Source organism: Antennarius striatus, chromosome 7 (genome assembly GCF_040054535.1).
Source record: "Antennarius striatus isolate MH-2024 chromosome 7, ASM4005453v1, whole genome shotgun sequence".
NCBI classification, from domain to species: domain Eukaryota; kingdom Metazoa; phylum Chordata; class Actinopteri; order Lophiiformes; family Antennariidae; genus Antennarius; species Antennarius striatus.
In genome coordinates, this window is record NC_090782.1 from 18,474,247 (window position 1) to 18,491,921 (window position 17,675).

The 17,675-nt window shown below is 39.1% G+C and overlaps 1 protein-coding gene across 3 annotated transcripts in view; it reads right to left on the bottom strand.

Annotated features, from left to right (window-relative positions):
• Positions 1–17,675, bottom strand: part of gatad2ab (GATA zinc finger domain containing 2Ab) — a 28,160-nt gene that overhangs the window by 6,013 nt on the left and 4,472 nt on the right. For all 3 annotated transcript variants that reach the window (XM_068318933.1, XM_068318932.1, XM_068318931.1), the window contains exon 2: positions 5,228–5,536. In XM_068318933.1, the coding sequence (XP_068175034.1) occupies positions 5,228–5,523 (296 nt within the window). In that variant the 5' untranslated portion in view covers positions 5,524–5,536. The remainder of the gene's footprint in view (positions 1–5,227; positions 5,537–17,675) is intronic.

Genomic DNA, 17,675 nt, shown 5'->3' on the forward strand with positions numbered 1-17,675 from the left:
TTTTACAGTGAGTGGTGAAGAATGAATCTGCCTCTATCACAGCAGGGCTCTTGTCAGGTCCTGAGGGTTGGCGCATTAAAAAATTAAAGTCTGTGTGGCAAGAGAACCGGTGGAGGATGTAGCAAGTTTGGCATTGTGAAACATAACAGCATGTTAGAGGTTGGGCTCTAGGTCAAAATGTGAAGTTATGTACATACACAGCCATGATATGTCACTGTTCAGACACCACGAGTGTGCGTTTTCAGAACTTCAAGTTTATGCCAAGTTTACCACCCAGACAGGCCTCGCCCCTCCCCTACCTCCAAGACGAGGCCTCTGGCCTAGCCGGATCAGCACAGCCTGGGCCTCAGCTCTTCCCTCCCTCCCAGCTGCCGGCACCAGAGTCACCAACAGAGCAGAGAGGAGGTCCGCTGGAGACACTGGAGAGGGCGACGGTGAGGGGGGGAGGGGAATACATGGCCAGGAGCCAACCTATTGTGTATACTCTTTCTCTAACTCAGTCAATCACTCAGTCACCACTTCACACACCCTTCCCCCACCCTTAGTGACTTGTTCATCTTTTATACTCAAACTCACTGACCCAGTTCTTCACACGTTTACCAACACGCTCCTGTCGTCAGACACGTTTCTCTGCTATCCTCTTCAACAGCAGTTCAACTGGCATCACATTTTTAGTTCAACAAGGTCAACCATGTAGGATACACATTGTGAAACCAGAAGTTCAGATAAGTAAATCTTTAAAATCTGGAACCAACTTCTAGTGTCAATGTTAGCCTGCCAGGTATGGAACTTTGTTTATACTGTTACATCCAGAAAAATGCTTTCTACATGTGTTTGAACCAAGTCTGGAAAGATGTCAGACATCTCTGGAAAGATGTCAGATATCCGTGCTTTTCACATATCACTATTTAAAGAGGGATTACCCTCCAAAAGCTTAACTGGGGCATCAAGAGGCAGTTTATATTATACACATATAACATGGTCAAGTATCTCAGACACATGTAATTCACAAGTAAGAGCTTTGTAATGTTTCACAATAAGAGACTTTTTTTCTAAGCCAAGGCTATGGCATCTCTGATAAACTGGGTTATAATGGTTGCTACCATACTATTGAGAACAGCTTACACAAGCATCACAACACATAGCCGTTTGGTTATGTAAGGTCTAGTGTTTCAGCATGCCTCGGCTTCTCAGATCATGGTTTCAAACTGACCCCACTATAGGATTGCTGAATCAGTCTTTATTAGGGGAGTGGGATTGTCCATTCAAAATGGAACACAACAACACAGCTCAGTGCCATTTGAAGCCATGGATGACTTTCAATTTTAATGAAAAAATAAAGATGCAACAGACATGGACTATATTTGGTCAGATATTGACAGAATGAACCATTCAAATCACATAATAAAAGGGGGGGGGGGTGTTGCTTTTACTCCCTCACATTTGATTGATTTATATATGAACCCATTCAAGGCATGTCCAATCCAGTAACTGCTTTATTTTTCTGCATGGGAACATTGGCTTGCATTTCATTTCATTCATAATTTAACAAGTTTGGCCTGCACAGACTGCGTCTATCTGAACCCATTAGTTCAATACTGGGCACACAAACATGTGCGGAGGGGAAAACAGGGGCCAACAGGTGACCCTTGATAGACCACAAACAGGGCCAACACACTTTCAGGTTACTCACCTCTCTGCTCCACTTTGACTGTCATTACATCAGTACACATATGTATTCCTCTACCAAACACATCACATGACATCAAGCATTTCTCTGTGTGGTCATGTGACACACCCACCACCCCTCCTTCCTTCAACTGCTCCTTCCAATGTGGAAACCATGGCAACGGCCAGTTGGAACCAGTTTGTGACACATAGCCTTCATTTTGTCTGAAGTGTGAGGCAGAGTTCAGGTGCTGCTGTGGGAGAAAATGGAGCCCAGGCCTCAGGAGCCTTAAACTTTTTAAAATGGGGGCAGGCTGTCGACAACCACACAGTGACTTCCTGTATGAGTCCAGTCACAACGCCTGCCAGCTTTTAGTTAGGCAGAAGCACGAAACTCCAAAACGCACATTGCCACACACAACCACACACTGTGACTGCAAGCAAAAAATCTTTGGCTTACAGTGCATAAATAATCTTGAAGACTATTTCATACAAACTCATAAGTAATTACAAAAAATACTGTGCCTTAGTCGTGAATAAATAAAGTCCTAACTACCATTCACATCCTTTTATCACATAAAATGACTCAAATTCAGTTAACCATAAATTAATAGAAAAAAACATTGCTTTTTATATACTGACAGATGTATTTCTAAGGAGATTAGGTTACATTTGGTCAAGCTGTAAATAAGTACAAAGGTTTCATTGTGGAAAACATTTGTCCAGTCTGCAATTTTGAGGTCCATTGTGAAGGGATAGAAGTAACTGTGTAAGGTGATGGGTTTATACTATTCCTGTTATTGGCATTCACAGACTAATGACTGACAGCATCATATAAAACTAAACAAAATGTCCTTCATAACCAACAAGCTCTATGTTCTTCTGCATGAAGACTGAAAATCATCTAAATTTGCTTGTAGTGTGCAATTTTATTCACTTTATTGCCAAGTATAATCGCAGTAAACAATTACCAGAGAGAAACGACATGATTCAAGAACTGTATTTCCAGAGGAGTACAGAGGACTGATAAAGACCTTCGTCACATGATGCAACAACAATCAACTAAAAGCTCGGAAGTCCAAAAATCCAGCTTGTGGTGACCTCGTGCTTTGTATCTTTAAGTATAAAAGTTCATTGAAATGAGCACACAAAAAAACCTGTTTATGTAGCCTATATATATATATATACACACACACACACACACACTGTATATATATTTTTTAAAAAGTGGCAGAGCTCCACAAACAAGAAGCTGTGACAAGTGCATGCTTGGCTCACCTCATCGCTCATGAATACACAACATTATAGTTCAGTTTCAGCTCATGTCTGTGGTTAAGCTAAATTTTGACACGTTGGAGGTGGTGATAGGATGATGACGTCTCTCCCTTCTTAATTATTCTACTTTGGTCTGATCACTGACAGTCAACGTCAGGCTGTTGCCTGATCGACTTGTACGTGCTCTAATGTGCTCATTTGTTTCCGTCAAAAGCACACCTGACAGAGATGGTCACTTTTGTGGAAGACTCGATTTATGTAAACACAAAACATAATGCTATTATTACTATACTATCGGCATTCCTTCATGGTACTCCTTTATGGTATGGTATAATATTTTTTAATGTTATTATTATTATTTTTCCCTATTGTCTTATTTTTCCTCAATGTATATTTTCCCTGTTTCTGTCTGTTCTGCTACTGTAACATTTAAATTTCCCAGTTTGGGATAAATAAGGTATATCTATCTATCTACTCTGTATTCATAATTATCTCTGCAGACACGGGTCAGACACAAGTTTCTTTATTTAGCTGGCCAACATCATTACAGTTACCCACACCTGGAAAGTCACCTATTGTACCACTTTGTGCTCATTGTGATGAGGCTGAAACCAGTTGATCCAGCCAATGTAAAATACTGCAGGCTGCATTAAGATTTGTTAGAATTTTCTCAGAGGAAACTTTGAGGCAGACAGTGCTTTTGCTTCTGTGAAATGTCAGCTGTTTTACAGTAACCTCTCTTTGCCATAACTACATTTTAACAAACTGTTTTTTTGAGCAGTCGTTTTGTCTTCAAGGACACTTCGGTAAAAAGCTTAAAATATCAATAAAGTCAAACAGACAGAAATAATTTTTAAAAAGTACAAAACTTTCATGTCTGCATTGCAAACAAATAATAATCGTAAGTAAAAGCATGACACCTTTAAAGACAAAAATAAATATTGTGTTACAAATACAGTTGCTTGAGGCTGAAAATGTGATTGTTCTGAACAAAACGGTGGAGATGCTCTCCACAGCTGGAGATGCCCGGACTGTTAGCAAAAGTGTAAAGGGGTTCTAAGACTTAATTTACTGCAATCTTGCCTTAGAATTCAGCTTCTTAACAGTGTTAGTTTTCTCCAATACAGACTATGTACATTAGGAACATCTGCTAAATAAAGCTCACTAAAGGAAGAATTCCAGTGTACTTCTTTGTCCAATCATGTCAGAGGATATTCATTGACAACTTCTATAATTTTAATAATTGTCATCTTTAATACATGTTGTGTTCTTTTGGTACATATTTTCATGCATAAATGTCGCAGTCTCTGTTAGGTGCCTAATAGCAGTGAAATCCAGCTAGGGTAACAGCCGAGAAGACCATGTCCTGCCAGTTCAAAAGCCCTTCTAATGGAAAAAGTTAAAAATAGGTCATCTTTCTCTCCTTGTGTCAAAAGGCTTTGATGTTTGGACAGAAGACTCTCGTGGTCTAAATTTGGGAAGAGGGCTGCTTATTGATGTCCATGCTGTTTTTCTTCAATAACTGGCTTTGTCCATGATGCTCTATCTCATTTGTTTAGCATTTTGGTTGAGGTCCGCCAATGAGACAGTTTGTCTCCTCAGCAGACAATTATTGTCCACAGCAGTAGCTCAATCATTTTTGTCTACAATATGCCACATTATCTGTGTTTTTAAAAATGGGGGTCACAAAGTTTTGCTTGGTTATGTTAATAATAATTCCAGTTTGACTGGAGAAACAAAAATAACTGGTTCCAAATTAGGCCCTGGCTACAGACCAGCCCCGGAAGTGCCTTGGTGAAAAAGTAGTAACTGTTATGTTTACATTTAGTCATTTGTCCTAACATTTCACTCAACAGTCTGGATAGACAAGTTCAGCGAACTGGGAAGGTCGTTGATCCAGTGTAAGATTTGGTGCATTAGTAATATGCTACCTTTTTTTGGTTGATTTGACAATTCATTGAATTCCTTTCCATGAAGCCAAAATGTTCCCACAGCAGTAGATAAACCCATCACTTAGATAAACCCATAGATATTTGAGTGAACTTTTGTTAGTTTGTATACGAATTCATGAGCTGTGGGCAAAATTTGTTCTGTGAGGTCACAGGGATTATGACCGCCACGTCACTTCTCCCAAAAGTCCATAATGTTTGTGGCAGATGGAATTCATTTTCTTCCAGGTGGTCAGATGATATTGCATCCGCATAAACAGGATAGATTGTCTGTAGATACTGTCCCCGGTCACCAATATCTTGTAAAAATCAAACCCCATTACTCATTATCTCACCTTTTGGATGTGCTCATGTCGACAGGCTCATCTCCTGTTTGCACCTCCACCTTGATAGTGGCCTTTACTTCCCCAGATTTTAGGATGTTGGATGCTACCTTTGCGGCCTGCTCACTCTTCATCTTGACACCCTCAGGTCCAGATCCAACTAGGGCCAATGGAGCTCCAGCTACATCACTCTTCTCCAGCTTAACCCTTTTACTGTCCATGTCTGCCAAGGGCTCAGCATTAGTTGCATGGTCTCTCTCCAGTGCCCGCTTCTGGCTGCGTGTTTGACGCACTGCCTCCTCTGACATGGCTGTTTTCACCCTGAAAAGAGAGAAGACAGTTTGAAATATCTACAAACAACATAGAGAATACCCAAATCATTCAAAAAATAAGAAATGTAGTGGACCACCAACAAAGAAGTATTCTTATCCATTCAGTGAAAGTGTGCCCTTAATAAGGTAAAACTGGAAGCTAGAGTAAAACTGAAGACTCGACTTGACAGAACACAGGCAACTAGTATATAGTAACTACAGCCTTTTATTTTCTCAAAAACCAAGTGCCCCATGTAATCCAGTGCACCATATGTATGAAAACAGTTTTAAAATAGGCCATTAATTGAAGGTGCACCTTATAATCCATTACGTATCATATGTGAACAAAGTTTTACAATGTGCCATTCCTTGAAGGTGTGCCTTATAATCCTTATAGTGTGGAAAATGCTGTACTGAACAACCTTCAACAAGAAGCCACTGACCAATAAAAAAAAACAACCAGTGAATGGGTCGTGAGTCGCTATCCTTATAAAAACCATTTCAGGCTGTCAAAAACCAGACATATAGTTTGAAACTACTAACTATATTTTCCTTTCTTTTTTCCGCTTGTTTCCTCAGTGGTGCCTATGCTTTGAGCACCTGACTATTATCTTCTTTCTCTTACATGCTGCAATACGTGTTTCTTTCATGTAATAGAAACAGCACAAGTAAATACAGCATGCCACAAAACTAACTGTCCATGTTAACCATGGTGTGCTGCATGGATTTTAAATGAGGCCTCAAGGCAAATACTTTGCTTGGTCTGATTTCTAGTAATAGAGATATATGGATTATTCGATGAATACTTTCAACCCAATTTGAAATAAAAGTTAATCACAAAAAACAAACAAACACAAGTGACACCTCGTGTCTCAGAGCAGATCAATGGTCCAGGGAGAACCAGGAGGCTTGATAGTGTGTTAAAGGAATGGGGAGGATGGAGTTAGAGAATAATCTGGTTCAGGGCAAACTATGAATTAATGACAATTTGACAAGTTATCAAGGGGTTGGAAGTCTGACTGAAGCTCATTTTATGCATCGGAAATTTCAATGGGTTCCTTAAGAAGCTTATTCTTATTTAGATAAATAGATAGATATATACTTTAATAATCCCAAGGGAAATTCAGGGTGACATCTGCTCACAAGAGATACAATAAATACACATAACAGTGACTGGCACAGCCAAAAGACGTTACATAAATTACATAATTAAAATAATAACATTAACTATAACAACAGAAAAACAGAAGAACCTAACATAAAAAGAAGCATAGGAACATGAAAGAAAAAAGAAGCATTAGATGTAGACGATGTAGGATCAGAACACGTGGATGAACCGAGCTGTAAACTGACACCAAGGACCCCACAAAGTATCACACAGAGAAAAGTGGGATACTTTTCTAAATATTTACTTATTCTTATTTAGGCTTATACTGTTTATCGGGTCCTAAATACAGTTCCCTTGCACTCAAGTTACAGGTTTCTGCAGTTGTGAAAAGCAGCATCTGTAAATTTAATGGAAAACGCTGTAAACATTGTAAAACTCCAACAATGACCTCATATTTTGTTTTGTTTGATGAGCATGGGCAGATTGCTAAAAATATTTGCCGCTAAACTAAAAGCAATGATCTACTACGTGATACAAATATATGAATAATGTCTATTCATAATAACAGACACAGGTCAGGTCGATAACAGCAGGTTATTACTGCTTGAAATGGCATACTATATGCATTCACACCTCAGTAACATGATGAAAATCATATTTACTAATTACATGGGTTTTTTTAAAACCCAAGATATTAGTAAGTAATGTCAAATTAATTAATAGACCTTATTCATGATTTAAATAGGTTTAAAAAACTGTGTTGTGGCCCATGCTACAGTTTCACAAAGCTTCTTAATAATCTGGTCAGTTGCATTTTATAACCATATTGTTCAAATAATTCACACATCTGTTCATACACAGCAAAATGTGCTTCAACAGTTGAGCATAAACACCAGGTAACATTTACACCAAGCATAACGAAGTAGGTCAGACGCTTGACATGGAGCAACCACTTTCAGTACGTAAAATACACTGATCATAATAATAATAATAATAATAATAATAACCATTATTTTAATTTTTTTAATTACACATCACACTTCACATGTACATATATGTGTTAATTACACACACAGCGGTTACAGGCCCCAGAACACAGCACACACTAGGGGCCTGTAGGCATGCAGTTAGTATAGAGAGGACATACAGAAGTACAAGGAGGTGGAGTGACGGGTCGCGCACGAGGGTCGCGCCCCAATGAGCATCTCGTAGGGGGGACGGCGCCTTGCTCAAGGGCGCCTCGGCAGTGGCTGGGAGGTGAGCTGACGCCTCCCACCATCAGCTCACACTCCAATGGTTCTTCTGGCGGGAGCGGGATTCGAACCCCCGATGGGCGAGCCTGTCTTTAAGACGTTTTGCTCTACCGCTGAGCCACTGCCGCCCCAACATCCAACATCCAAAAATCTGGGGAAGTAAAGGCCACTATCATGGTGGAGGTGCAAACAGGAGATGAGCCTGTCGAGATAATAATCAGCCATAATATTCAAACCATTAACCATTAACACTGATTACCTCATTGTCATGGCACCTGCTAGTGGGTGGAATACATTAGGAAATTAAACATTTTGTCCTCAATGTTGATGTGTTAGACGCAAGTACAATGGACAAAAAGGATTTGGGCAAGTTTGACATGAGCTAGATGACTTGGTTGGAAGATCTCCAAAAATGGAGTTCTGGTGGGGAGTTCCCCATCTGCAGTGGGTCAATATCTATCAAAAGTTGTGCAAGGAAAAAAATGTGTGAACTGCCAACTGGGTCAAGGGCACCCAAGACTCATCGCGCCAGGGGCACAAAGACTGGCCTGTATAGTCCAATTCAACAGACAACACTCTTGTTTCTTGTTTAAACTAATTCTGGTTCTGACAGAAAGGTATCAGAATAGATATTGCAATGTTTGTTGCATATGGGACCTTATTGTTGCAGAATAATCAGGGTGCCCATGCTGACTGCCGTCCACTACCAAAGCAACAACATAGGGAAGTTGAGCATTAGAACTGGACCATGCAGAAATGGAAGAAAGTGGCCTGGTCCAATGAAATACATTTTCTTTCCCATCATACTGAATGTATGATATGTGTCAGTCACTTATCGCCAGAGGCAGATTGATGCTTTTGGGAAAAGTTATGTTGGGAAGCTTCAAGTCCTGCCATCTACACGGTTGGTATTTTGACATGCATCACATACCAAGGCCTTGTTGAAGACCATGTGCTCTCTGTCACGTTCTCATGGAAACTGTTCTCACTGAGGGCAGGATAATGTTCCCTGCCACAATGCAAAATGGTTCAGGAAAAGTTAGAGAAAATTAGTTTGAGGCTTTGATTGGGCTCCAAATTCCCCAGGTCTCAATCCAATCAAGCATCTGTGGGATGTGCAGGATAATCAAGTCCAATCCATGGAGGCCCCACTTTCAAACTTAAAGGAGTTATAGGAGGGCTTTATCAGTTTTATAGACAAAACAGGCATTGCTCATTTTCGGACTGTTTGGGTACTGGTAAGGCTTACTTTGGTTGTTATGAAAAATTAATTAAGTGCATCCCTCCCAAAGACGGCATATTAACTAAAACTGCGCAAGCATTCATAAATCACTCCTTACTTTTATTTAGAAATGTCAAACTGACTTTTCCTCAAAATTAGTCACAAAAATTGAGAATATTTTAAGTTTCCATTGAATTATAAAACAAAACTTTCTCGCATTTTATGAGTTTAACCACCTTAGTTAACACAATGTCAACTCAAAAGTAATATTGCTCAACCCTATGGCACCAGCAGACTCTTGAAGCCTCCCCATACTAACATTAAACCACCATATATCTGTGTAACCCTGGGCTTGCACTGGGAGCTAGTATGACTAAGCCACTGCGGCTCAGTGTAAAAGAATTGAGCAAGCCACAAAAAGCCACATTCTGTGTCCAAGACAGTGGCGCAGCGCGTGGACGACCAACGCTCATCGCGGGGGGGAGAGGGGGGGGGTCTGGGGTGCCTCCTCTGGGAAATTTTTGAGAAAATGGGGTTGTTGTCCTGCATTCTGAGGGCAAAATCTTCTGTTCAGTTTACCTACAAAAATACACTAAAGTCAACAGTTCAAGCTGAACTATCTTTTTTCTGTCCTACTTTATGCAGGTATGAATGTGAGATTCAACAATTAAAAACTTGCATTCACTATGTGAAGATACAGTCATACAAAATATTACTCAATGTTTACTTGTAAGTTTTACTTAGACTAGAAGACATTTCAACTTTGACCACCACCCACACCATTGGTATGCCATAGTTTATTTTATTTTTTTTAATTCAATAACATGAGTTTTCATTTCAATTTAAAAACGCATAAAAAATAGCAATCAAGGTGAATACACATTGACATGCATCGCTGGTTATTCCTGCCGGTCATAGGGAACAAAAGTCTAAGACTACAAACAAGTATTGATAATATCTTTCATTTACCTTCTGATCGGTCTGTCACCACTCCCCCCCCCCCTCTCAGCATTCACCATTTGTTTATTAATGAGGACTTTAACACAAACTCTACTAGTGCACTTCCGGATGCTGTCAGCCAAAAGCATGCATGTACAGAATCACGTGACTACCTACTAAAAATCAGAAATGCAGTGAGGCCGTGCATCTTGAAGCGCGAACAAGCAAGGGATTACTGCAATTATTATTCGTGCAAAGTAAAAAAAACTAAACATGTGTACAACTGCACATTTTAGACTTCTGATATGATTACATGATGCATTACTTGGGGTGAAAGCAAGTCCACATTTGCATACGCACCATTCTGCATATCTAATTCAGAAAATTTTCTTCATCTTTGTAACCCAGAGGGACATCATCATAGCTCCACATGACCATATCCCAAGACTACATGAGAGACAAACAGTGCTTCCCTGAAAACTGGTTCAAACTGGTCTGTGAGAGAAGGCACAGATTTAACCCCTGGTGAGACAAAGTGACAGGAGGGAGGTAGTGGAAAGATATGGGTGACTGTAGACCCATCCTACACAGGGAAAGGAGGAAGGAGTTACTTCAATGAGTGCCAGACACAGGTATGAACAAATAACAAATTAAATCCAGATGCAGTCAGGTCACCCATAGCTGAGAAACATAAATAATACTATTTATGATATTTGATGCTAAAATATTCACATCTGTGTTGAAATATCAGTGTATGGAGCCAGAAAATGTACTTTGCTGTGCTACGCAAAGACCAATGTGGCCTGGTGTACCAACCCTGGACACAGGCTAATAAGATTCAAGAGACGACTGCTTGTATGTGGGCGTTTTTGTGTGCATATTCATAAACCACACAAGGTGCTTCAGGAACCATTTTACACCCTACAAGACTTAAGAAATGGTTGTTGCACATTGATCTGGTTGTAATAATATGGTGAACCTAGTAAGTTACCAATTGACTTAGGGATGATGTGACATCAGCCCTGCTTGTTACCAGGACAGCTGTGGTTGCTAGTTTCAGGTCTGGAGACACATGGCAACTTTTTTCCCTGAAGAAATGGATTACATCATGAGTTCAATGTTTCATGTGCTGAAAGCACTGCTGCTAAGTTACTGGGTGGACAGGTGGGTTAGGGCAGAGAAGACTAAAGCTTATGGGTGGTAATACAGGAATTTATTTTCAGCAGAAATATAGCAGCTAGAAAGTAAGGGGTGGGTTTGTCAGTGGCCAACAGCAAAAAGAGTTCAGATCATTGGAACAGTTCAAGAAAAGCAATATAAACAAAAGGTCCAGCAGCAATACGACAAAATTAACCCTAAAGAAAAATTACAGTAATTTGTTATACAGCATTCAAAAATAATTCATGCAGAATCTGACCACAACTTTTTTTTTTAGTGCATTAAGTTCAAATGGAGAAAAAGCTTTAAAAAGAACAAACTGCAGGCAACTGTCAACAAAAACCCAATAATTCACATGGATACAATTAATATAATTGGTTGGTATTTGTGTATTTATTAACTGGAATATTACAGTAAGCTTTTAATAATAGTTACATATTATAGCTCTAAGTGAACTTTTCCACAACAAATACAACATTCAATTGTGAGACTGAAAACAATATTTACAATCTCAATTTTCACAACACATTCAGGTTTATTTCAAATACTGTATCCCAGCTGAGAAATTATAGATTGAAATTTAATAAACTCATTATATATTAAATTTCAATCTATAATTGCAAGAACAGACTGGGCGAGACGAGGGAGATAAGTGTTGGGGATGTGCGTATGGAGCGATGCTGCTCAGCATGGGTTGCGGCAGAAAGAAAACCTACATACAGTATATAACAACTTACAAACTATTCATCTTAAAAACAGCCTCTCAGAACCTCTTGTGTTCATAAGCTGGGCGCTGTCTGTACATAATTTGTAGCATTTTTGTTTGACAGTAAGCTGTTCAATGAAATATGCTGAAACAAAAGAACATCAACTACTTAATAGTTATCGTTAATACTGCCGCAATACTGCCGTTTTTGCCAGCAAGTATTTAACAACTCTTGTCATCTTGTCAATCATTTCATCTGCTTTCAAAAACAATCACTGAACAATGACTAAATTTTTAAAAACTACGTATCTTTATTGTCCCATTTCTCATCACTGAAGAAAACTCACAAAGGAAGCTATATTGTATTTACACAGAATGTGGCCCTTCTGTAGCAATCATAACAATGTAATGATTATAATGATCTCTATCCACTCCAACTACTCTAAATGTAAAAGGTAATAGTTTCCTTCATTAAAACTTATAAGACTTTTTTTTTAACCAGTCCAACTGAGGGGGTGTGGTCCAGTGGTGACACAAGCTCAGTGTGTCATGCATATCGGAATGTGGTGCTGGACAAATTCACAGGAAGTTCAGAAACTGCTCTATGGCAGGGTAGTTTGCATCAATAACTTTTTTCATTGTTTTCTCATTCCCTGTTTTTTATATCAGGCAGTAAGAATTGAATACATATGCCTAATGCTAAAAAAGAGGTTGGCATCCCATTTGTCCCTTGATTTTGACAATCCACAGAAACAGCACAATTGGCTGAAAATAAAGTAAAAAAAGATCCCCAGACTTCTAAAAATCCCCTGCCTGAAAACAGTCATCCATGCGGTAATGTGATTATTATCAGTCTTTAATAGACACACAACTCACGCTGCCATAGTCATAGGCATGTGTACCATGTTTCATATAAACACCATGACTTAACTTACTGGTTGCCAATGACATCTATAGATGTCAATTGCAATGCAACAAAGTTTCCATAAGTGAGCGACCACCCACGATTGAACATGGTGTCGCGCTGAGTGAGTACAGATAGAAAACGCAGGTAAATGACTGCAGCGTTGCAGAAAATTTGCCGAAAGCGATCATTTGCTACAAAGAACTGGCAGTCAATGAGCTAAGGACCATCCCTTACCAGAACTCATTATATGTTCAATACCTAAGTTTTCATATGAGTCAGTAATTTGTTTGTTTTTTGCTGAACACCTTTTATTTGTGGAAACACAACATTTTAAGATTTGACTTAATTTAGTTTCTTCACTTATCAAATCATTCATTTTGTGTACTAAGAACAGTTACATCTGCATAAAGTGTTGTGAAATGAAACATACCCTAAACTGTAGAATTTATTGTGGTGTTTTCTTCTAGGATAAGTGTTTGGGAGGTGAGACAGGGGTTGCAAACAACTTTCAAAATGACAAACGATTAATGACACATTCGTGTCATCATACTGTTCCACCCCTCATCCGCCCATCCGCTGTGGACCTTCCTCTGTGGACCTGCACCTCCAAGCCCACCAGTATCACCCCCATCTTTTTTTTTTTTAATTCTTTCCAGATATGTTATTACAACATATTTCACTTTCATCAGTATTGAAACATCATCAACAACATCTGAAGAAAAAAAAAGGGGGTTGACGGGTAGAAGCCATTGGCTTGTAAGGTTCCCTATCTATCTATCCATGTGCTGTGGACCTTCTCCTCCAGGCCCACCAGTAACACCCCTCATCTATCCATCGGCTGGGGTCCTGCTTCCTTTCTTCCTCAGTGGATAAAACATCTGCCTTTTTTGGGGAGTGGGAGTTTTCATTTTGCACACTTTCAAATGCAAAGGAGGCAAAATGATGCTATTGTATGTCAATGGAATGATAAACCCTAATGAAGATGCAACATATTTAACAACAAAAAACATGAGTACAGTAGTTGAAAAACTTCAAGTTGCCTGTTCATGACTAAAGTCTGTCTGTTCTTCGCAGGATACTAAGGAGGAGCAAAAGCTTGTCCTCCTCTTCTCCAGATAAAAAAAATAATAACAGATTTGGGGCTGCAAGTAACAGAACAGCTCTACTCATTCAAATCAAAACTCTTTCACACCTGTTCAGTGTAGGGTTGCTAGATCTTTCTGATACAATGTTCCATGAACACAATGCATGTGAGATGTCTGTCTGTACGTCGGCCCCCCACAACATCTGTTTAACATAATGTACAACTACGACTAACCATTATTATAAAAGCAAAGTTCTATACCCAAGCATTGTTGCTCTGCTATTGTTTTGTTCAGTTTGAACAAGTGTTTCAGAGATAGGCCTTCACTGTGCACTCTTGCATGATCTCTGTGTATATAGGCCTTATAAGGCAAATATGCCTTTCCCAAATCAACAACATCAATTCAATTTCTCTGTGAGGTTAACATCAGTTGTATAGTCCATACACCTGTATGAAGAAAGTCTTGCACCCCTGTCCCCAGTGAGGCAGGATAAGAAGGTGCACTTCAATGAAAGCAAAGGCAAATCTGACCCAAACTGACACGGCAGATTTCAATTGTAGACACCTTGCACTGAGTCCAGTACTTTAGAGATGGAAGATCAATGGTTAAAGCTCATCCCCAGGTTGTATCCACGACTCATCTGCACCACTCTAATGATGTCCCCACTGAGACAGGACCATGCAAGCCAACACATTAACAGCTACTTAAAAATAACTGAAGCTATCCAAAAGTGTCCTCGGGGTTTGATGAAGGGGGAAACAACAATTGTGCTGTCCATTAAAATCATTGCAAGTATGGGTTATTATTGCCCAATAACAGGTAGTGTGGGTAAATAGATAGATAGATAGATAGATAGATAGATAGATAGATAGATACTTTATTAATCCCGGAGGAAATTGCATGTCATACAATTTTGAATTACAGTAATTGTTAAAACCAATACCAAATATCTTACAGGCAAAGATTAGTGAGAGATTTTCAAGATGATTACGTACTACTCACCAACATTTATGTTCACAGCTACTGTTTTTAATTTCATCCATATTTATATTTTTTCTGATAAATCATTCTAGTGTCAATGAGTTTTACTTTGGGGTACTGTCAAAAAAGAAAAATATCAACTAATACATCTGTTAATCTGTGCTCACTGGGCTAAGTGGGGGGCAGGGACCATTCTGAGGTGTGGTGCCATGTTTGGGGGAGGGAGAAGGGTGCAAAATGCATGTGGTTACCAGAGGCATAACCTAACTGTACCCAAGTGAAACATACTGCTCCTTGTATTCACTCTCTCTCGAGCTTACTCCCTCCCACCCCTCCCAGCTGTTCTGTTGTAGGCTCGGTCAGCGGAGAGTGTGTGTGTCTCTGCTGGTTGTGTCCCGAACGCAAAGGGTTAAGCCCCTGCCATTTTAACACCACTGACAGATCAGACCATTAGGGTGTTACCTAACAAAATGGAAGCCTTTAACCCTGAATCTGCCACACTGTGTGTGTGTGTGTGTGTGTGTGTGTGTGTGTGTGTGTGTGTGTGTGTGTGTGTGTGTGTGTGTGTGTGTGTGTGTGTGTGTGTGTGTGTGTGTGTGAGAGCGACAGAGAGAAAGAGTGAGAGTGTGTCTGTGTGTGTGTGTGTGTGTGTGTGTGTGTTTGTTTGTGAATCACAGCCATAGCCACACAAAGAATATGTGTGCACACGTCTCCACCTGGATTCTCCCTTAGTATTGTGACAATGACAAAAGCATTTCTACAAAGTGCAAAGTAGACTTTTGTAAATGAACCCAATAATGCAGGAACAATAAAAAGAAGAAAACAAAAAGTATGGCTGCAGTGGTTATAAACACACGCATTGGGAGACACTGGCATGTCTATAAATACTAAGCACATAACAGCTTTCAGTCAAACACCCTTAATGACCTGCTAACCATCGAATGACATAAATTACATCCAGCCTATGGCAATCCAACACATCATCCTTATTCAGAACCCTTGTGTAGAATGTTTATTCAGCCACATATACTTGAAACCTAAATGTTTCTGTGGAATACCTGAATAATGGGATAATCTCTAATTTCAGTCAAATTGCTTCCAAATGACTCCATAATCCCAAAAAACCAGAAGCCCTTACTCACAAACCAGAGTATCTGGATGCATGTTGACTGCTATCACATTATATTTCTCAGAAATGTATGGTTGTGGGCAAGAAGTGATCAGAGAAGGCAAAAATTCTCTTAAAAGATGCAAAGAATCAAAATATCAGAAAACAATGAACTGAAAAAATAGCTAAAAATCACAAGTATGTACAGCACCTGGCATTTGGTGAAGGCACATGCTTTACTCTTTGTAAAGCAAAAAATGTAATTCCAGTTGCAAATAATGAGTCACTCAATCAAGTGTAAAAGTCATTTGCTTTGAAATGACGAAGATTCCATACACCTAGGAGAAGCTGGATTTACTGGTTTAACTCGATGCATTGGTGATGAAATAAAAAAAATATATGGTAAAAAATGAGAAGCACACACAACTCACCCTTAACACACATGTATTAAATTTTACTTAATTCTGTCTAGCATTTTGAAAAGATGTGGAGAGACCTTGCACCTAGCAACTTCAAGATAGTATTTTGAGTACCATATCAGAGTAACTATATATTGTGAATTTACAGATTTGATACCAAAAAATGTTCATAAGTGTAAGAATGGGTTAGTAAAAAAAACAATAAAATTTAATATTCTAGAGGAGGCCTCTTAAAGAACAGACATCAGCATTTGGTAATAGACAGATGTTTGTGGGCATGTGTGAACACCAGTTTCACGCCTGTTTCTAAAATAGACTATTCACTGCACTGGGCTATATCATTTTACAGTGAATGTCAAGTTTTTGGCAGACTACTACACACTACCACCTTTTCAATATAATTATTTCCTTGTACATATGTATTTACACAAATTGATAACTTTAAGTGCAAATAAATCAAAATTCCTGTTCACAGTGTTTGAAATAATTTATACAGGTTAAAAAAAAATCGTACAAATTTTGATAGAGCCAGAGACAGGAAGACAATGCTTCAAGCTGCACCTAGTTTTTATACTTGGGCAGCAGGGTGGTGCAGTGGGTAGCACTGTAGTCTCACAGCAAGAATGTCTCAAGTTCAAGTCCAAATGAGGACCTTTCAGAGAGGAGTTTGCATGTTCTCCCCACATTTGCGTGGGGTCTCTCCAGGTTCTCAAGCCTACCACCAAAAACATGCAACATAGGTGTATTGGAGATTCTAAATTGACCATAGGTGTGACTGAAGGTGAGAGTGCACCTGCTGTCTTACAATATGGGATATGTCCAGGTCACCATTGTAAATGAGAATGGTTTCTCAATTGGCTTACCTGGTTACGTTTAATTAAGAAAAAATGTTTAAAGGAAAAACAATGTTGCTTATTCTGACATCATCTAAAATACTGATGAAATTCTAACTGTACAAAAGCAGGTATGAAAACATATCAAGATCAGAAAAATGATCATAATCATGTAAATATTTTATTTTAAAACGATTGAGGTCTCTTCATACAATGATGGAAGTTAAAATGACATGTATGCACCCAAAGACTTTTTCTTCAGATGTCAATCAGACAGTGACAAAAACAATTGACTCAACAAACAGATATGGGGATTGGAAATTTCAGACTCTCCAGAACTGGTGTGCCAAAAGCCTAGCATGAGGTGTCATCCACCTTCATTCTGCAGCTAAATTTTTACATGATTATTAAGTCTGACCACATACACATA